Source organism: Panthera pardus, unplaced genomic scaffold (genome assembly GCF_024362965.1).
Source record: "Panthera pardus isolate Hobbes unplaced genomic scaffold, ASM2436296v1 HiC_scaffold_11, whole genome shotgun sequence".
Lineage (NCBI taxonomy): Eukaryota > Metazoa > Chordata > Mammalia > Carnivora > Felidae > Panthera > Panthera pardus.
In genome coordinates, this window is record NW_026526666.1 from 85,710,554 (window position 1) to 85,732,266 (window position 21,713).

Consider the following 21,713-nt stretch of genomic DNA (forward strand, 5'->3'; position numbering starts at 1 on the left):
TGGGAAGAAATGGTCGGTCAGTAAATAAGTTAGTAAGTAACCTACATATGTCATATGGTCATAAGTACTATGGCTGACAATCAGGAAAAGAAAGTCATGTTTCTTTTTTTTAATTTTTAATTTTTTTTTTATTTTTTTTAATGTTTTATTTTTGAAAGAGAGAGACAGAGTATGAGCGGGGGAGGGACAGAGAGAGAGGGAAACACAGAATCAGAAGCAGGCTCCAGGCTCCGAGCTATCAGCACACAGCCCAATGCAGGGCTCGAATCCATGAACCGTCAGATCATGACCTGAGCCGAAGTCAGACGCTTAACTGACTGAGCCACCCAGGCGCCCCTATTTTTTTTATTTTTGAGTGAGAGAGAGAGCGAGAGCACGCGTGGGGGAGGAGCAGAGAGAGAGAGAGGGAAACAAAGAATCCAAAGCAGGTTCCAGGCTCCAGTCAGATGTTCCTGATGGATCAAATAAGGTTGCTTTTAGCTACATGGAGGAGGTCATTAATAATCTTGACGTGCAGTTTGAGCAAAATGATGGGGGTGAAATCCTAATTGGAATGGATTTAAGAGAGAATGGGAAGAGCTGGAGAAGTCAACCATATGACAACACTTTAGATCAATTGTAAAGAATAACAAAGAAATGAGGCAGTAATTGGAGAAGTATATGGGTTCAAGAAGATTTTCGAACATAAGAGAAATTCTACCAAGTTGATATGCAGGTGGAAATGATTCACACATGAGGAAGGACAATAGCGATGCCTCCTGTGTGTCAGGTATTGCCAAGGTGCTAGGAATACAACAGTTACAAAATCCTCTGTACTCATGGAACTTATCTTCACTTGCTGGTGCTAATTGCGTTATCTACCCATATGAAGAGAAAAGCAGAATTATATTCCTTCTTTATGCTATTTGAAAAAATAAATCCCAAATGGATTAAAAAAAAAAAAAACATGGTAAGCAGAAGTTTAACTTTTAGAAGAAAATACAGAAGAGTAGAAAAGGATCTCATTTAAAAGACCCCAAAATTAGGGGTGCCTGGGTGGCTCCATGGCTTGAGCACTGACTCTTGGTTTCAGCTCAGTGATGATCTCACAGTTAGTGAGTTCAAGCCCCACATAGGGCTCCATGCTGATGGTGCCAAGCCTGCTTGGGATTCTCTCTCTCTGCCCCTCCCCTGCTCGCTGTCTCTCTCTCTTTCTCTCTCTTTCAAAATAAATAAACTTAAAAAAAAAATAGACCCCAAAAATAGTTCTAAAAAACAAAAAATTATTGTTTTGATTAGATGAAGCTTTTAATTTTATATCCAGTGAAAGATAGTATAAAGTGACAAAACAAACCAGACTGGGAAAAGATATTTGCAACCCTTTTACTTGTTAATTGGTATACAAAATCTATAAAGAACTATAAATCATTAAGCAACAAACAACATACTAGAAAAGTGGACAGAAACCTTGGAACAGCCAGTTTGCAGAAAAGGAAAATCAGGTTGCCAGTAAGCATATGAAGAGTTCCTTAACCTCACCAATTAAGGATATTCAGATTAAAGAAATGCAAATTAAAATCTGATACATTTCCTGTTCATCAGATTGATAGAGACTTAGTCTAACAGTGCCCAATTTTGTCAAGAAAATGGAAACACTCTATCTGTGGGATTGAAAATGGATATAGCCCTTCTTGGAGAACAGTTTGTCAATGTCTTGTAAAGTTGGAGAGGTGCATAACCCTGTGATCAAGCAACTCCACTTTTATAAATTTTTTTTAACATTTATTTATTTTTTGAGAGAGAGCATGAGTGGGGAAGGGGCAGAGAGAGAAGAGACACAGAATCTGAAGCAGGTTCCAGGCTCTGAACTGTCAGCACAGAGCCCAATGTGAGGCCTAAACTCACAAACCATGAGATCATGACTTGAGCCGAAGTTATCATGAGATCGTGACCTGAGACGCTTAACCAACTGAGCCACCCATGCACCCCTAAGCAACTCCACTTTTAGATAGATACACTTTAGTACAGGGGTCTGCAGACTCTAACTCATGTGCCAGATTCTGCCCAATGCCTGTTTCTATAAAGTTGTATTGAAACATAGCAATGTCGGATCATTTCAATAGCTGCTTTCACTCTACAGTAGCAGAATTCAGTTGTTGCAACAGAGATCATATGACCTGCAAAGCCTGAACTATTTACTACCTGACTCTATACAGGTAGTTTGCCAACCCCTGCCCTTAAGTAATTCCCACATCCACAAGGAGACATGTGTGAGAATGGTTTTTTTTTGATGCCACATTGTTCATAATAGAAACTAATTAGAGACAGCCTATCTGTGAACCTGTCCATGAAAAGAAAATGGATAAATAGATATATCCAAACAATGGAATGCTATATGGCAGTTAAAAGCGAATGAACTAACCTACATACATCTGCAAGGATTAATATGAAAAACAATGTTCAACACAAAAAACACATTGCAGATAGGTAAGTACAGCATGTATCGTTTATCTAGAGGTCAAAAATGTTCACAGCCATATGCCATACATTGTTAATGGATACATATGCAGAAAGGAAGGGTCATCAGGGGGGGATACACAGGAAACTTCAAAAAAAAAATCTAATATCTCATTATTCTTATTTTTTTATCTAAAGCAAAGATAAAGTGTTTAAGATTTGACAAAAGTGGGTTGGTGGAAGGTATACAGGAATTTATTTTATTCTTTTTTGAGTGTGTATGTTGATTTCATTTACAATAGATTAGGGGAAATCCAGCCCCCCTTCATATTTTGCTCTTGCTGCCACTGTTTCACTATGCATTTCATAAGAACCCAGAGCACTCGCTAAAGCCTTTCATACTTGAAAGGTAGATCTTCTGCAGTGCTTTTTATACTGAGTCCTGACACCCATTGAGTGGGAATGATTGTATTCCCTTTGACAGTACATGTGCTTATTTGGTAATTTTTCTCAATCTCATTTCACCCAGAGCTGATTTACGAAGCTATAGGGGTACCTGGTGCCTTGGTAACCACAGTGAGAGGCTTAAGGCTTTCCTTGACAGAACTGTGAAATGGGGAGCAAGGAGACGAAATATTTGTTTCCTTCCTCTGAAATGATTTCAGAGCTTTGGTTCTGTTAATTGCCACTCTGTTATCTTGGACATTAACAAGACTTCTCAAAATCATCTCTGAAAATGTCATAAGTGTTTTTGATAGGGGAAGCCCAGAAACCTAATATTCTCCAAAGGCTTGTTTAAAGTCTTGCAGTTGTTTGACTTTTGGTAACCTGAGTGGCCATTGCCCATACCCTCCTGAATGGAAAGCTCATCTCCAGAATTTTTTTGAGAGAGTAAAATGGAGGAGGTATATTTACCAACGGTATTGGGAGTCATTTTTTCATGTAGCTACTTCTTTGAGCTGTTAATAACTCTCTCCATCTTTTAATCCTTTTAGAGGAGACATTCCTAAATGTATTTCATCCTTGATCATTACATGCCAGAACAATGAAAACATCTCTTGTGTCCTTGTCCTCTAAATAGGAGACATTTCCTTTGTTGGGTCTTGGGAAAAAAGTCTAAAATCTGATTTAAGGTTTTTTCTATAGACAGATCATAAAGTAGACTGGGTCTGGCAGTGGTTGGCTTAGGTCATAAGGATGTAATATTTGGAATGGAATTAAGACAGCTCTTTGAACATAATAAAAATTTATTATTAGTGGAAATATTTAATATTTGAATCAGGGCTCAAAACATGGATTATAGTCATCTACTGAATAATTTATGAGATTAATATGCATTTACTCTGCAAACATTGAATTGCCTGATTCGAATGTCCACATCACAATGCTATTGCAGAGTGTTAGCACTGAAAGGGACCTGAGGGCACCTGAGCCAAGCTTTTTATCACAAGTGGGAGACTGAAGCCCAAAGTGGACTAGTGTTTGGTCCAGGTGACTAGTTCACCTGGTTTGAGGTGCCAGTTGGGCTAGAGATTTCAAAGACTTGCAGTTGCTTAGATGTGCCAAGCAGGACTTCTGAGTAAAGGTGTATAGGTTTTCTTGTCAATTACGATCTAGTCTTCTCCAGTTCATGTATTTATATACTTATTGCAACAATTTTCCAGCAGATGGCAGTCAAGTGCCTTGAGGAAGAGGCACTTTTTTCTTCCTCACTCAGGAACCTTGGTGCTAAGTCGCTGGTCTGGTAAGAAGAAAGGATGAGGTTAATGGAGCAGGATGAAGAAGAAAGCAGAGTTAGGACTTTGCCTAACAGAAACAGGGAAATAAAGTCTAAGATGGTGAAAAGAGCAAGGGAGATAATTGCCTTTTGGTTTACTTATGCAACTAAAGTATCTTTCCTATACCAGTATCATCTGTGCATCTTTCTGGTGTGTTTCACATGGGATTTGAATTTTGATACATTGCCAGTGTTTTTCAACTGTCTGCATGGATTTAAATCACCCTTTCCCAAGGTCAATTTCAGAGATACACTATCTCAGTTGCTTACAGTTACAGCATATAAGGATATTCTGGATGTGACAGATTTACTGCCATATTCATTGGCACTCTGGGGCTCTACCCCACTAAAAGACATAAGACCCATGCCTAGGACTGTTTCTGGAAAATGAAGAATGGGAGGAAAATGGCCGTTAGCCCATTTCTTGTTACAAACAAATCAGGACCTTATGCTTCCACTTTTTTTTTTTTTTTCCTATACTAAAACAGTTTCCCTCCAAAATCGTCCTTTCATCATGGCATAATAGCCAGAACCTAGACTTGGAACCAGGAGTCCAAAGTGTAGCTACTAGCTTGTTTGTGATCTAGAACAAGTTTCTAATCTTTTCAGTCTCATTTTCATCTGTAAATATGAAATGGTAGTTATCTCACTGGATTATTTTGAGAATTCATTAAAGGAGTACCCTTGAAAGCTGCTTTGTAAGCTATAAAGTACAGGAGATAGGGAGAAGAGAAGTGGTATCCCAGCTGTCACACTTTTTAGGCTCCTTTGCTTCCCATTTATAAAAATTCCCCACACTAAGATCTTAGGGGCTTTACCCTAAATATGAAGATTAAAATAAGAACCTAGAAAGCACAATGCCTAGAAAGCCTGATGTCTTCATTGTTGTCTAAATAGCCCAATTTCCCATTCTTTGGGTAGCGGGCCTGCTGGATCTCTAGCTGTCACACTTACTCCCCACCAAACTACCCATATGGGCTGCTACTTGCTTGTTCTGTCCAAGCATAGGCAGGTGAACCAGCAGCAACCCTTCTCTTTGGTGTTGAAAAAAGGTAGGGAGAATGTCCTAATGGGAAATTTCTTTTTCTCATCAGGTAAGGAGAGCTGCTTCGAGAGAATCGTGTCTAGGTTTGGAAAGAAAGTCACGTATGTAGTGATTGGAGATGGGCGAGACGAAGAAATTGCAGCCAAACAGGTAAAGAGAACAGTGCGTGTGGGAATGCATGAAGCAATTAGAAAGATGGTAGAAGTCTGAAATCTTAGCAATCTGCTGTGTCTTTAGTGTTTTCCCTTCTCTTTCTCTCCCGTTTTTCTTCAAAGAGGTTCGTTTGTTTCCCCAAATAGAGCTTTCCCTATAAGTTGTTAGATCCTTCTTATCCCCCTTCTGTTTGCCACTCAAATTTTAAAATCTTTGAGCCCTGCTGTAGGGACCCCCATCTTCCATCTTCATCTTAGAGGGCAGCGCCTTCCCAAGACTATGAGACTTCACTACAAAAAGGGGCGCCTGGGTGGCTCAGTCAGCTGAGCATCTGACTCTTGATTTCGGCTCAGGTCACGATCCCAGGGTCGTGGGATTGAGCCCCTCTCAGAGGGATTCTCTTTCTCTCTCCCCCTCTCCCTCTGCCCCTCCCACTCATGCTTGCGCTCTCTCTCTCTCTCAAAAAAAAAAAAAAAAAAAAGCAAATCACTCTGACTTTTCCAGGCTTTAGATCTTCAAAAAGCCAGTACAATCAAGTAGAAATTTAGATAAAATCCTTTCTGCTTCCAAGCCCAGGAAGGATTCTTCTGACATTAACCTCCTCACTATGCAGGTCCCAACTCCAGGTCACCTCATCTTAATACAGGAAACAGTAGATGAAAGAGTCTTGGCTCTGTAATCTAACAGTAGATTGGTTCAGATCTCATCTGTTTATTTAGCTGTGTGACTTTGGACAGTTTACTTATCCTCCTCTGCATTTATTCAATGGATCTGCAGAAGTTCTTTTTCTCTACCCTAGTTTCTTTCCAGCAACTCTGTTTCTTAGACTTGGAGGTGGTAGGTTGCCAACTAGGACCAGCTGTCCTGATTTCTTCACCCAGTTAATGTAAAAACTTCCACTATTAATAAACTGTGTGATTGGTAATCTGGTGGCATGATTACCTCATAATGTTTTCATTTACCATTTTATGTAGCATTTCTTTCTTTTTCTTTTTCTTTTTTTCTCATGTGTTATCTCTGAGGCTTTGATTCTAAAGTACTTGTTGCCCTCTGGGAAAGACACTAGAAACTAGTAGATGGAGGCATCAGTGCTTCTTGGTTTGAAGAAGGGAGTGGGGGAGATAAAGAACAACTTCAGTCGTTAGCAGAGTTGGTGCCTCTAAGCTGATGCCTGTAATCATCTACCATTGAGGGGCACCTGGGTGGCTCAGTTGGTTAAGCACCTGACTCTTGATTTCTGCTCAGGTTATGATCTCACAGTTTGTGAGTTTGAGCCCCATGTCAGGCTCTGCGCTGACAGTGCGGAGCCTGCTTGGGATTCTCTCTACCCCTCCCCTGCAAGCGCGCTGTCTGTCTCAAAATAAATGAATGAACTTAAAAATAAATAAGTAAACAATTAAAACAAAAAAGAATATTAACTGCAGAAGCCAAAGTGATGTCCAACTGGCTTCTTTAAAAAAAAAAAATCATCTATGATTGATATACCCATTGGAAAATGCCTTTAGAGTTCCATCCAGTTCAACCTCTACCCTGTGAGGGACCTTTTCTGCAGCCACTTTGACAGAAGACATTCTGATTCTTGCTTGAATAAACCCAAGAATGGGGAGTCCGCTTCCTAGGTGTCCTGTTCTACCATGGGGCCACCCAAGGTGTTAGGATGTTCCTCCTTCCACAGAACTAAAACTCATGTCTCTAACTTTCACATCCTGGTCCTAGTCCTGAGCACAGCATAACACGTCTGTTTCCTCTTCTGCATATTAAAAGCCCTTTAAATATTATATGTGAGCAGCATGCTTGAAAAAACCCTGAGCTGCATGCCAAAATAACTGTTGTAGGACTACAGTGTTCCAGGTAATTTGCCACCAATTTGAACAAAACAGTCAGTAGAGCTAATCCCCTTCAGCTTCATAGAACATGGTTTCCAACACTTGGATTTTTCAGATCCCTTCTTTAAAATGTGGCTTCCAGGAAAAAAAAATTTTTTTTAGTTTAATTTTTTTTTTTTAATTTGTATCCAAGTTAGTTAGCATATAGGGCAACAGTGATTTCAGGAGTAGGTTCCTTAATGCCCCTTACCCATTTAGCTCCTCCCCTCTCCCACAACCCCTCCAGTAACCCTCTGTTTGTTCTCCATATTTAGGAGTGTCTTGTTTTGTCCCCCTCCCTGTTTTTATATTATTTTTGCTTCCCTTCCCTTATGTTCATCTGTTTTGTATCTTGAAGTCCTCATATGAGTGAAGTCATATGATATTTGTCTTCTCTAGTTTTGATTGCTGAGTAATACTCCATTGTGTGTGTGTGTGTGTATGTGTGTGTATATATATACATATATATATATATACATACATATATATATACATATACATATATACATATATATATACATACATATATATATACATATACATATATACATATATATATACATATACATATATATATATATATATATATATATATATATATATATACACACACACACACACACACACACATCTTCTTTATCCATTCATCCATCAATGGACATTTGGGCTCTTTCCATACTTTGGCTATTGTTGGTAGTGCTGCTATAAACATGGGGGTGCATGTGCCCCTTTGAAACAGCACACCCGTATCCCTTGGATAAATACCTAGTAGTGCAATTGCTGGGTTGTAGGGTAGTTCTATTTTTAGTTTTTTGAGGAACCTCCATACTGTTTTCCAGAGTGTCTGCACCAGTTTGCATTCCCACCAGTAGTGCAAAAGAGATACTCTTTCTCCGCATCCTTGCAAACATCTCTTGTTGCCTGAGCTGTTCGTGTTAGCCATTCTGTTTTGAGGTGGTATCTCACTGTGGTTTTGATTTGTATTTCCCTGATGATGAGTGATGTTGAGCATTTTTTCATGTGTCGGTTGGCTATCTGGATGTCTTCTTTGGAGAAGTGTCTATTCATGTCTTTTGCCCATTTCTTCTTCTGGATTATTTGTTTTTTGGGTGTTGACTTTGATAAGTTCTTTATAGATTTTGATAGTAACCCTTTATCTGATATGTCGTTTGCAAATATCTTCTCCCATTTTGTTGGTTGCCTTTTAGTTTTGCTGAATAATTTTTTTTAAGTGGCTTCCAGAACACACAGTATTCTGCACAGGATTCTGACAACATAGTAAATGGGATTATTATTTCTCAGATGTATGTATCCTGCATCTTAGTTGTAAACAAGATAGGGGCTTTGTAGCTCTGAAACTTACTAACCATCTATAAAAAAGCAATGTAATATTAATACTGATTTCTTATGTGGGTCATTTTATTTGATCCTAAAGACCCTATGTAGTAGCTAGAATGAGCATATATCATAAATGCACAGTTACCACTAAAGACCTAATAAAAAATCTCTCACTTTTGTAAAGTGTCCTGTAGTGTACAAAGTCCTTACGCATAGGACTCACTTGATCCTTATAATAGCCCTAGAAGGTGGGCAGAAGTAGAGAGGAGTACCAAGTATCTTGGTGAGAGGAATGGGTATATGGATAAATATGAGCTCCCAAAAGAAGTTGGGTTAATCACCTATCAACTGTCCCCTCTCTTCCAGCACAACATGCCTTTCTGGAGAATCACAAACCATGGAGACCTAGTGTCCCTCCACCAGGCTTTGGAGCTTGATTTTCTCTAAGAACTGGAATGAAGACCCTTCCCCATGAGCTCCTTTTCACTCCTGAAGGGAGCTGGAGACTGAAACTGTCTGGGAACTCTCTCTGTCTCTGTCTCTGTCTCTGTCTCTGTGTGTGCGTGTCTCTCTCTCTTTCTCCACGGAACACTGGTGAGAACACAGTCAGAACCAACAGCTGCAAGGGATGAAGCTTATTTTTGCTAAGAGCGAGCTGCAGCCCCGTGTTCATCCTCGTGTAGAGGCAGGAGACAGTTGGATTGAGAGAACAATAGACTCACCGCAGCTACAGTGCTTTTAATTCTTCTGGTTTTTGTTTTGTTTTATTTTGTTTCAAAAAATGAAGAAAAGAAAAGGAAATTCTTGGGGCAGAGTTGCACTCTTAGTTCATGACCGGTTTGAGAACTGCTCTGAACTTGCAGTTAACAGGATAAATGTGGCAGACTTTTGTGATACCATCTCTTGCAGTCTTTGTAATCTCCTTAGCTGTAGAACATATTCCCAGGGAATGTACACGTTACTTTTATAGTTAAGGGTCTGGTCTCTGAAGCAGGTTTTCCCTCCTTTCTTTTTCTAGCAAGAAAGGGGTGTGTAAAGTTTCCTTGGAAAATAGCGATTGAAATATCTAAAATACCTCTCTGTGACAGTAGCACCTCTTTAGCTGCTCCAGTGGTCTGCTCTCTAGGGTGGTTTCCTTCCTGTTCTTCCATCTCCTAGTTTGCTGAACTGTGGGGCACTGGACACTGATTAACTTTAGACTTTGGTGTTTCCCATCCTAGAAGCCTTAGTCGCTTTTCCATTCCCTGTCCCCCTTTAACCAAATGGCACAACCCTAGAAGTTCCCCCTCTTAAGACAGTAAATTCTAAGCCTTCAGCTTGCCTCTATCCAAAGGCTGTGTCCCAGTGGGCTTACCTCCAAACTGGAGGAAAAGGACTAAGGCTTCGTATGAATTTCTGCTGCTTTGGCTCTTGAAACAAGAAGATTCCATCTTTTCCTCCTGCAGAGAAGCACCCTTCCCCAACAGATGCTCACCCCTGCAGCCTTCTCTTCCTTCTTAGTCATCAGTACTAGATTCTTGCCCCTTTCCTGCCTTCTGTACCTCACATCCACCTCCATGCAGCTCTGGCCAATCCTTCGGCTTTGGACCCAAGAAGTTAAATCAAGTCTAAGAATAGACTCCTAACTACATTTGACTTCCTTTGAAGCCCTTAAGCCAAGAAAGGTATTCTGGGCATATATTTACCCAGATCTCTGCCTGCTTCTCAAATCCCATTATAAAATGGGAAACCAGAAGGCCAGAAAGACTTTCCTGATTTAAATGAGGGTGCTGGAACCCTATTCTATGCCTGAACATTTACTCCTGGGCCAAATGGAGGAACATCTCTCACCCTGACCTCTGGGAAGATCGGTGGGTGCCGGGCAACTAATCCCAGCCTTACAGCCCAGCTGTGTTTGTGGATGCTTCATCCCTCCAAGACCAACCAGGGCATCTGCTCAGGCATGATCAACTCCCTAGAGCTGAGGAAGTTCAGCCTCTCCCAGGCTGCATGGAGAGAGGTAATCATCTAAGCACCTCAGGTATGCAGTCTGGGTCCTCAGTAGGAGGCATCCCTTGACCAACCCCAGCTATAATTGCCTGCCCTCCAAGATACTGCATATCCATTTCCAGAGATGTTGCAGCATAAAGAGGCCAGACTCCTTCCAATGCCAGGCCACCCAAATAGCAGCAGAGAAAGGCTGATATACACATTCCTTCAGAACTGATTGAGAAAGTGCTTCATTACTCACAATTTTAGGGGAACAGTTTTGGGGGAGGAGTTGAAGTCAGTGCTCATGACTCAGCTGCCTCTTTGGCCTTGTCTCCATTGGCAGGTGGGGGAAGAGACGGGGCATGTACTCTGAGGCCAACTTTCCATGGTCTATGTTCAGCATAGCTGTCCAGATGCTGCTCTGCCTTGCTTGATAATTGATCCTAGAAATCTCCATGATGGGTCTTTCTTCCAGGGCCCAAGCTCTCCCCATACTGGCAGTATAACTGTTGGTTTCTTGCACTGGACATAGGCCATCTGGTTGGCACTATACTTCAGGCTCGTGAGGCTGTGGATGTGGGTACCCCCATCATGCACATAGGTCCACACGCAAACACTTCCCTCTCCCTGCCCTTTGGGAGAAGCTCTTTATCCCTGTAATATGACTTGGACCCCTCTTTCAATGGCATTTCCTCCTCCCCGCCGTGACTGCCCAGCTTCAGTCTTTGCAAAAGGAACTTGAAATTGGCTAAAAGGGGTGAGGAAGCTCTATTGAGCAGAACAACCTCTGCATTTTTCTGGTTATTGCTGCCCTCCTTATAAGGCAGACAGAAGGTGGGAGCTCCCTGATTCCTCTTTGCCAAAGTGAGTTGTCCAGAGAATGCAGTGTTCTTCTTTTACCCTGTGTTTTCTTCCTCCCCAGCACAAAGATCTGGAAAAGAAAGTAAGTGGGTAGCACCAAGAGCTCTTGGAAGCTGAGGGCCAAAGGATACAGTGGGTCATTTCTTCAAGAGGGAAGCCTCTTTATGTGAAAGTGTCCCCAGGAAATTAGCCACGTGATGAGTCTGTCCCCCAGCTGGGCACTGTGGGTTCTATAAGATGGGTCTGCACATTTCACGGTGAGGACTGTCTCTAGTACGGGATTTGAAGTTGTCAGATGTGTCCTGGGTTTAAGAGGTGGCTTGACTTTCGAATGTAAAACTGACTGTGCCTTAGCATCACTCTGTCCCAATGCCCCTGGGGCGGCTGCTGGTGTCCAGGAGAATAGATGCCTGTTCCAGATTTAGATGCCTATTTGGGCTTTTATTTGGTTTGGGGTGTTCCTGTCTTCTGCAAGTTGGGGGTGGGGGGCAAAGCTAGTGTCCCAGGAGACTTGTGCCACAGCTTGTTCGCAGTTTACACAAACTCACCTTTAAAGCTCCAGGTAGAACCTGATTGGCAAACTCTAGCTGCAGCATGTGGAGCACCAAGATGTTCACTGCTTTGAATGGGTGTCAGTGCCACTGAACCATGGGGGAGAGGAGTATAGAGGCAGAGCCGCATTCTTCCCCTTCCTGGTCTAAGCCAACGGTGGTGAGTTTGGGTCTTCCTCTCCTAACTCCTGTAGAAGGGGGGCAGTTAGGGGCCTTCTTGAGGAGGCTTCTACTTCTTACCACTAAATTGGTTTCCGTTTTCATCCAAAAGTTGGAACTCTCCAGATGTTCGCACTTACAAAGAAGCCAAATCTGAATTCTGGGATTCTAAAATATCTTAAACTATGAGGGAAAATCTAGTTCTGTCCCATCCCTGATTAGCAGGCCCTCTGTCCCTTCCTCTCTGAGTCAGCTCCAACAAGCAAGGCTCCTTGGCTAGTTCCTGATGCACTGACAGGAGCCATCTCATTAAGGATAACTTCTATTCAAAACATGACCCTCTGGACTTCTGATGCCTCATTTAGCAGGAGAAGGCATTGAGTGGATTGGATATATTTATGTGACTGCGGGCATTCGTGGCTGTGTAGAGTCCTTGACCATAATGTTATATGTAATGGGAACTATCTTATAAACTTGAAAGAATAAAGTTTTTATTTTCTATACAGTTTGCTCCTGTGTCTTTTCTGAGTAGGATCAGCCCAGTTGCCCAGCAAAGTAGGCTCTAAATAGGGCTTCATTAGAAGAAAATCTGAAGAGCTCATTAGAATGATGGCACCCTTTCAATAATTCAGTCATTAATTTCATCAAAAAAGTAAAAAAAAAAAAAAGCAAAAAAACAAAAAAATTTTTGGTATAAATAAATGTACATGGGGGAAATAACAAATATTTTAAAATAACTTGCAATGGAAAGTTTATTTCTTAATTGTTTCTAAAATCTATTGCTTTTTAAAGTTTAGGACTGGAATGATCAGAGCTTTCATTTGCTGTCAAATGTGCTAAAACTTAAAGAGAAATCAATACCTTGCTGTGATGAGCTGAAAATGCAAAAGCAATAAAACTGACAAACTGGTACCAAACCTTGCTTGATTTGGCCTGATTTCATGTCACATCAACAATTTTTTCTCATTTCATTTCTTCAGATTCGAGTCTGACTGTCCCTCACTGGTTTGGAAAACAGTTGAGAATCGATTTGCCTTTTATTCCAGTGAAGGAGGCCAGAATTTGGGTATAGCTTCCAAGTACCACACATGTCAGACTGTAAGATGTATTTTCCCACATCAATTCCCCCTTAGAAAAGGGCATTGCCTTGGGGCCCTGGGTGGCTCAGTCGGTTAAGCGTCCAACTGGATTTCAGCTTAGGTCATGATCTCACAGTCATGAGATCAGGCCCCGAGTTGAGCTCTGCATTGGGTGTGGAGCCTACTTGGGATTCTCTCTCTCTGCCCCTCACATGGGCTCTCTGTCTCTACCAAAAAAAAAAAAAATCGTAATAGGAATCTTGAAATTTCTAATTGTAAATAATGTCACTGTCATCTTTTTAAAACTGTAAACTATAGGGGCGCCTGGGTGGCTCAGTCGGTTAAGTGTCCGACTTCAGCTCAGGTCATGATCTCGCGGTCTGTGGGTTCGAGCCCCGCATCGGGCTCTGTGCTGACCGCTCAGAGCCTGGAGCCTGTTTCAGATTCTATGTCTCCCTCTTCCTCTGACCCTCCCCTGTTCATGCTCTCTCTCTGTCTCAAAAATAAATAAATGTTAAAAAAAAAAAACAAAAAACTGTCAACTATATACAAATGAAGAAATGACTGCTTCGTTCCACAGGTTTTAGGTAGTACACTATGTTGTTTCAATTTAATTACATATTACCATCATTTGATAATTTCATTCAGTGATTATAGATTTAGCCAAAATGGTAAAAACACACTTTTTGGATTTTTCTCAGGGGAAAGTGGGGAATTGCCTAAAACACTGTCTTCTCTTTGAGTATATATGGCCTCTCCCCTGAACCCAATCTCCATGTATGACAGGAAGAAGCATGGAAAAGTAAATACAATATTTGTGTTAGTGAAACCATTAGGAAATGTCGGAGACTAGTTTGGGCGTTAAGCCCACCCACTGCGGTCTCAACCCTTGATATTCCCAGTGAGTTGAAAAAAATCACAATGATTTTACTTATGGATGTGTTTCTGTGTATTTAAATGTAGTCAAAAGAATGGTCATTTTTCTGAGGCTGTTAATATCCTATCCTGAGACGATGAAAATATTGATTGGTACTTTTTACTGCCTTCTGTTAAAATTAAGTTGGTAGCCATGTCGGCCATTTTACGGACCCGTGAAATTCAAATCTGGGAATCGCTGGGCGGATTGATCCTAGAGATCCTTTCAGCCTTACCTTTCTGTGTATGTCAGGAAGCAGGGCCTCCCCGCGCCCTCCCCCCCGCCCCAACCATTCTCTCCGGCATCCTTGGCTCTAGGCCAGTGTAGCCGCACAAGCCTCCCCCACCAGTCGCTGCTGATTTGGTCTCTGGGATACGGTGCACCTGTGTGGTTCTGACCCTCATCTCCTTCAGGGCTGAATCCATTTCTCAGGGACGCATCCCCTGGCCATTATATAAAATTCTAACTCCCACCCACAGCATGCATTCACCTCTCCCTGTGCCCTTTCCTCCTCTTACACTCTCTCATACAGTTTTATTTATCCTGTTTATTGTGTCTGCACGAAAATGAATAATAGAACTGAGACGATCCTGGGTCCCCTCAAGAGGATGACTGCACCTTTTCTTCTCTCCAGTGCCCTTTTCCTTCTCCTTGTTTCCCCAAACCCCAAACCTTCCAGAGCAACTAAAGTTGCACTTCCCTGGCATCACTGACCACCCACATCCCCTAAGCTGCCTCTTCACTGATCTGCTCCCTGAGCCCCCAGCAAAAAGACCTTTCTTCACCCAGGCTCTGGTACTCACTTCCTGATACTAAAGGCGTTTGTGGCTACTCCTGCCAGCCTAGCAGCACAGCAGGTTAACAGCACACACTAGCATCGCTCCAGATCTGGGTTCTGGAGCCCACCTGGCGACCATCCACCCGCAGTGGCTTACCATCTCCGAAACTTGGAAAACAAGCTTGAGAAGTCCAGCCTGTGCCAGCTGTCTCCTCTGGTCCCAGGACCTTTATCGATTTTAAGGGGTGAACTTCATGTCCCTGGCCCTTCTTTCCAGGTGGCTTTGAACTCTAGATTTAGTTCAGTGACACGACCAGTTTGGAGGGTTCCATGAGGTTTTAATAATACTGTAATAATACTGTTAATAATACTGAACAAAAACAACACACACGTGTCCACTTGCAGAGACACATATGCGCACACACCTCTTCCTCTCCACATCAACTCTGAGGTAGAAAGTGTACTGCCTAAAGTATAAGAAACACTCTGGGCTGAGCCATGGCCCAGACCACAGATTCAGAAGCACTTGGTTGAAAGGTGGCCCCTAGAAAGCAGGACCAGAGTCTGGGCCAGCCGCACAGAGGCCTTGGGGAGGTTGACAGGGGCCACTAGTTGGACATCCCCGGCTTCCACCGTGAGAGCCTACTCAGGAGTAGCTGGAGAGGGTAAGAGATGAAGCTCGGGCGGCAGCTGATCCTGCTCAGGTCCCAAGGATAGAATGTTCCCGGCACAGAAATTGCTCCCAGTAAACATTTGTTGAATGAACTGGATGAGGGGTGGGGCAGGGAGGAAGAATTCTGGAGAACACATCCTGCAGGTCCTGGACCTTCTAGCCCAGGAAAGGAAAACCAAGGGGTAGGACAGCACCTCTACCAATTTTAGAGGCGGCCAGGGAGGTGAAAATGCCAGCACTAGGACCTTTGGGGCACCAGCTATACTGGTTGGCAGGGGAAGGGGGGTGGGGGGGTCTCTTCTTTCCTCCCAAAGTGCCTTGTACATAACTAGGGCCCTTGAGCCTCCAGGGCCCGGCATTTCTCATCTCGTTCTCGTCCTTGAAATCAGGCCTCTGCCTTATTCAGCTCTGGTCTCCAGTGCCCGGCACATCAGGCATTAAGTGCTTCTTGAGTGAATCAAGAGTGAATCGGTTCCACCAACTGATGCCATCTGTTCTGTCCCCTGCTGGGTCTGACCCTGCCTCAAAGGACCCCGTTCACCTCTCCCTTCTGTGGCAAAGCAGCCTCATCCCTAACCCTGGGGAAAAAGTTCTGAGCCAACTGGGCCATGCGCCTGTTCTGAGGCAGCTGACGCCACTCGAGGGAGCCGAGGCCTCGGGTCCCATCCACGCGGTCAGGCTCCCAGCGGCAGCTAGGGTGCAGCCAGCGGTAGTAGACAAGCCGCAGAGCCAGGCCCAGGAGGACGCAGACGCCGCCCACAGGCAGCAACGTCTGCAGTGGGATCCCACTGGGCAGCCAGGCGATGTGAGTCAGCCAGGTGACCGCCATGAGAACACTGTCACTCAGGAGGAACACCAGGTGGATGGCGGCGCGGCCTCGGGTACGGCCCTCGGCCACGTTGAACCAGGAGAAATAAAGAATGGTGGCCACGGTTGCCCGGTACAGCCACTCGGAGCAGGAATCTGGCATGAAGTCCGTGCCCTGAAGCCAGACCCAGAAGAGCAGCACCAGCCACAGGCCCAAGAAGTGCAGGGCCACATAGTGGGGGAAGAGAGCTGAGAAGAGGGCCACGACGAAGACTCGGGGCCACAGCAACAGCAGGTTCCACAGGAAGTAGACCACAGAGGAGCCCGGCCCCAGGGGCGGCTTGGAGGGGAGGCAGGTGCGCAAGGCCCGGTGGTAGTCAAGCAGAGCCCACGAGATACCCACGAAGGATGTGCAGATGCCGACCCCTACAGAGAGCAAGTGGAAACAGGTGAGCCCTGTGGGCAGCCTGCCTGGCGCTCCCTAGAGGTCACAGCCCCCCAGAGGTGGGTGTGGCAGCCCCTGATAGCTGAAGGGAAACTACACCTGGAAAACATCCGTTCAGGCAACCAAACACCGAGCTGGGGTTCAAATATGGAGTCTGCCCTGCACCACAAAGCTTTACTTTTCAGGTGCTACCATGGTGATATTCTTCACGGATGAAGGGGGTGTGACTTAACCCTCATCTGCACCCTGTCACCCAGCATCCGGGACCCCGGGCCCTGGCCACACCCTGAGCATCTTCTGGGGCCCTGTAACCCCTTCCTTTCCCGGAAGAGCCCAAGGCTTTCTTGGGACTGAAAATCAGCAATCCCAGTTCCCCTTCTGTGGTCTCAGAAATGGAAGCAGGAAATCCCAGGGTTTCCTGGGTGAAGCCGCACTCCGGGCCAGGAGGGATGTCTCTGCCACACAGATAGGATGTCTCAGCTCAGGCTGGGCCTTCGTCTTGCTTGATTTCTCGACACTCCAAGGTTACGGTGGAGATTCTATCCCACCTCCTGGTCGCCCACCCTGGACTAGAAGCGCTGGACCTCCAGGGAGGGACAGAAGCAGCGCTGGACTGTCTCTAGAATGCTTCCTCCCCTGCCCTTTCCCACGGTGGTCAGTCAACAGGTGTTTACTGGGAACCTGTTATGGACTAGGAAGCCCACCCCCACCCTGGAAGCAGATCTGTGGCCCATGTCCCTTCCTAACTACCTGGCTGATATCCTTCCAGTTTGCCCAGCACACCGCATTCTCTGACCTGGACAAGCTTAGCCCACAATGTTAGGTAGACCAGGAGCACGTGCCCTGTGAGTTCCAGCCTGAATGGCCCCTGAGGACACTTATCCGGACCCCACTCCACCCCACCCCGCTCTGCAGGTGACCTGTAACATCTCAGCCACTTCCGTCTGGAGTCTTAGCACACGGTAATTATCAATCTCCTTGTCTCCGAGCTCCTTGAGGGGACGAAACATTCTGCTCCGCTGGGACCCCTGGAGCCCAGTACCTGGCACATAACAGCAGCTAAATAAATGTTCACTAAATAAAGTTAGGAAAAGCTGTCTCTTCCCTCACTCCCTGCCTCCCATGCACATACAGTGTAGACTGGCTCCATGTAGCCCTGATCCTAGACACCCACATCCCTCAAACGGACAAAAATACGTGCCCAGTGGATGCTATGTGCCCCGGGCAGATTGCTTCACCTTTCTGCACCTCTTCCCTCTCATGTAAAATGGAGAGAAATGTAGCACAACCTGTAGGGCTGCTGTGCGTGGGAGTAATGCCGACAATACAGCACTTCACACGGGGGCCCGGCTGATAGCTGGCCCTCGATCGTCATGGCCACTGTTACTGTCATTCATCCTGACTCAGAAGGCTAAAGGGTTGAACGCAGACCTGCCGGGCTAAAGGGTATTCTCCTGTTTTCTAAGCAGCTTTTATAAAAGAGTGAAAACACTCCTGACATTTGTCGGAAGCTTTCCCAAGCCATGAAAAGGGGGGCTGGCCACTGGCCCCATCACTCACACTGGTAGGACTCGGCCCCGCCGCTCTGCAACACAATGGCCAGCACCAGCGTGAGCTGTGGAGTCGTCTCCAAGAAGGTCTCAAAGAGCCGCAGCATGCTGATGTCCAGAGTCAGGAAGTCGGCATAAGCCAGGTCAAAGTCAGAGGGCGCCTCCTGCTGCCACACCAGCAGCCCCTGCTGCAGCCCCTGCACGCACCTAGGCAGCACATACGGATGCCCCAAGGGGCCAGGTTAGTGTCCTGTGATGTTCCACCTTCCCTCCCCCGCTGGGTAGATGCGGACGGGCTCCGATCCTAGTCTGTCACTTACATGCCGTGGGGCCTTGGGCGCCAGTGACTTAACCTCACTGAACTTGTTTCCCATCGTAAAGTGGGGATCAATACAACTACCGCCGCTCCAGCTGGCCTGCACGTCCCAAGGTCATCACAAACCTTGTCCCATGTACTCCTTACAACATCCCCATTTGACAGATAGGGAAACAGGACCAAAGCGCTAATAAATGGTGGAAACAGGATTTGAACCCAAAGCTGTCTGAATTTCAAAGGCATACTATGAAATTGCCTCAGGTGATAGTTCTCAAATGTTAGCAAGCATAAGAATTTCTTAGGATCCTGTGGGGAAGGGGGAGCCACTGAGAGCTTCTGAGCCCGGGCAAGATAGGTCAGACTGTGCTATGGAAAGATCACCCTGGCTGTGGAGATGTGGGAGGGATGGAGGGGTTAGAATGGAAGCACAGATCCATTTAAGAGGACTGCCCAGAGTGATGGGCATGGAGTCCAAGGCAGAGTTAAAAGCGAGCCCAGAGGCTGGAGAGAGAGGCATGGGTGACCCATTGGCATGAGGGAGGTAGTGGAAGGTGCCCTGAGATCTCCCCCACCCAGAACTGATCTCGGTTGCCCACTGGGAGGTGAGCCCATTCACTCACTGTCAGACATTTACTGTCACTTTCCCTGGACAGACTTGACAATACACTAAGGGAGCAGGGGGGCAGGCCCAGGTTGGGGCTCTCCCTCAGCAGGAGCCTCTGCCTCTGGTCCCCAAGGCCCCCGCCTCAGTCTAGCCACAGACAGGTAGAGACCCCATTTTCAAAACCAAAGTTCAGTATAGTCCGTCTGCCTCGTGCTCAGCAGAAACAGAAGGGAAGACACATGATACAGTTATGGATTCAGGGCTCATTGAGGCCCACTGGGATGGGGTAGCTGCACCCCTTCATGCCCGGCTGGCATGTAACTGATGCCTGTGCAGTCCCTCAGGCAAAACTCCAAGATTCCAAGCTCCTCTTGTCCACCCCTGGAGACTCAACGCAGCTTCGTCAAAGCAAGATGTGGAGAGCATCTGTGAAATGGATTCGAGAGCAGATCCCGCCTCCAGCCACCCCATCCCTACCCAGATCACATCACGTCCTGACTTCATCACACGGCTCTGATCCCTTGGTTTCGGTTTCCTCATCTCGAGGGGGCCCTGCCAGTGCTGAAAAGGAGTACAATCCACACAGATTTGCTGGGCCCCAGCCGGTGCCCGGCCCTGGCTGGCTCAAGGGGCATGGATGAGTCAGACCCCATCTCTGCCCTCTTGCTGGCGCTGGGGGTGAGGGGGTGGGGCAGGGAGAACAAAAGTGGGAAAGAAGGGCTGAGAGAACGGGCTCTGCTCTGGGAGGTCCCGGCTGCCGAAGATCCCCAGGGACCCAAGTAATCAAGCTGGCTGACATTTGTCGAATGCTTACTCTGCATCAAAGCAACTTACAGGTCTTAGTTCGTTTAATCCCTCCCAAACTGAGGCAGGCACTATAACCATCCCCACTGGAACAAAGAGTAAACTGGGACCCAGAGGGCTCAAGTGACTCGCCCAAGGCCCCACCCACAGCCAAAAGGAACACCTGGGTCTGCCATTACCCTAGATTCTGCCAAGACCCCGGCACCATGCTAGTCACGTTCCCACTCTTGCCTTCGCTCCTCACAATAGCCCCCCCCGCCCCCGCCCCTGCCAGAGATGTCTCTCGATTACTGCCGCCTTTTAACACAGGAGGAAACCGAGGCTCAGAGAACGGCAGGAATGAGGCCACAGATGGTAAATTAGCTAGGACTGGATCCCAGAGAGGTCGGGCTCCAAATCGTGTGCCTCCTTTTCTTCTCTGGGCTTCAGTTTCTTCCCCCGTGCCAGAGGGTAGGACTAGCTGGGCTCTGACGGCTGTCAGCGGGTGTTCTCTTTCTTTAGGGGCGGGGAGCTCACCTGTAGGCAGAGGTGCCCACGAGGGCTTGGCTTCCCCCCCACCTGGGTCCCCATCCTCTCCTTCCCAGCCCCTCCCCGGTGTCCGTGCTCTCCCCTGTGCCACTAGCCCAGCTGCAGGTGCCGCTGGGCTCCGTTCCTCTTCCCTCCCCCCGAGGGCGGAGCGCTCACCTGTACAGGTAGCCCAGCTGCAAGAGATGCAGCAGTGCCAGGCAGCGGCCTGGGGGCTGGGACGCGTGCAAGCCGACGGGGTCGGCGCGCAACCAGACCCAGCTGAAGAGCTGCAGCGCCACAGACGCGAGGCCCAGAAGCGCCAGCACCAGCGCGGCCCACAGGTAGCGGCCGCTGAGCACATACTGGCCGGCGGCCCAGAGGTCGGCGCCCAGGTCGACCAGGAAGGCGGCGGTGCCCAAAAAGCCCAGGACCAGGTCCCAAAGGAGCGCGGCGCGGGGCAACCAGGGCATGACCCGCCAGCCTCTCCCCCTCTGGGCTCAGACCCGCCCTCTGAGCCCGGGGTCGCTGCGGCAGGAAGGAGGCGGGCGCAGCTCCGGGGGCCGCCCAGGGCCCGGGCCTTCTGGGCGGGACTTCCCCGTCCCGCCCTGTCCGGGGAGGAGCAAGGCCCCGGGACCCCGCGGCTGGGGCGTCCGCCGACCCCACCTGTTTCCGTCTGCGCCCCAGACGGACGCCCGCGGCTGCGTTCCCGCAACCGGCGTAGGGGTACCCGCACCCAGCCCCGCTGGGCCCCGAGGACCGCTAGGACCGGGCCAGGCACACTGCCCTTACTTAGCTCAGCAAACTTCTAATTGCCTCGTTTTGCAGTTGAGGCGAAAGGAGGCCCGAGATGACAAAAATGGCCGGGAGAGTAGCGCCCGAGCAACAACTGGGATCCCTCACTTCCGCATAGTTGCAAAACAAAAAGGCCTGTTCTGATCCCCGATTGCGGGACTTCGCGAACTGAGGAGGCCTCGACTTCGGACGAGCGCGGGAGAGAACGAGGGCACGGGGTCAAGACTCGGCTTCCAGGAGGCTCGTTTTGCTCTGATTATCCAAATACAAGGGGTTGGGGGGAGGA

General features: G+C 46.7%; 2 protein-coding genes across 3 annotated transcripts in view; one reads left to right on the top strand and one right to left on the bottom strand.

Annotated features, from left to right (window-relative positions):
• The window catches only part of EYA3 (EYA transcriptional coactivator and phosphatase 3), a 95,698-nt gene extending 83,039 nt beyond the window's left edge, over window positions 1-12,659 (top strand). For both annotated transcript variants that reach the window (XM_019432424.2, XM_019432426.2), the window contains 2 exons: window positions 5,308-5,408; window positions 8,981-12,659. In XM_019432424.2, coding sequence (XP_019287969.1) covers window positions 5,308-5,408; window positions 8,981-9,061 — 182 coding nt within the window. In that variant the 3' untranslated portion in view covers window positions 9,062-12,659. The remainder of the gene's footprint in view (window positions 1-5,307; window positions 5,409-8,980) is intronic.
• A 2,587-nt stretch (window positions 12,660-15,246) lies between these two features.
• XKR8 (XK related 8) lies at window positions 15,247-21,666 on the bottom strand. The gene is made up of 3 exons (XM_019432495.2): window positions 20,813-21,666; window positions 18,415-18,611; window positions 15,247-16,835 (listed from the first exon to the last, which is right to left on the bottom strand). The coding sequence occupies exons 1-3, from the start codon at window positions 21,103-21,105 to the stop codon at window positions 16,126-16,128; spliced, it is 1,200 nt and encodes a 399-aa protein (XP_019288040.2). The 5' UTR covers window positions 21,106-21,666; the 3' UTR covers window positions 15,247-16,125.
• Window positions 21,667-21,713: the final 47 nt, after the last annotated feature.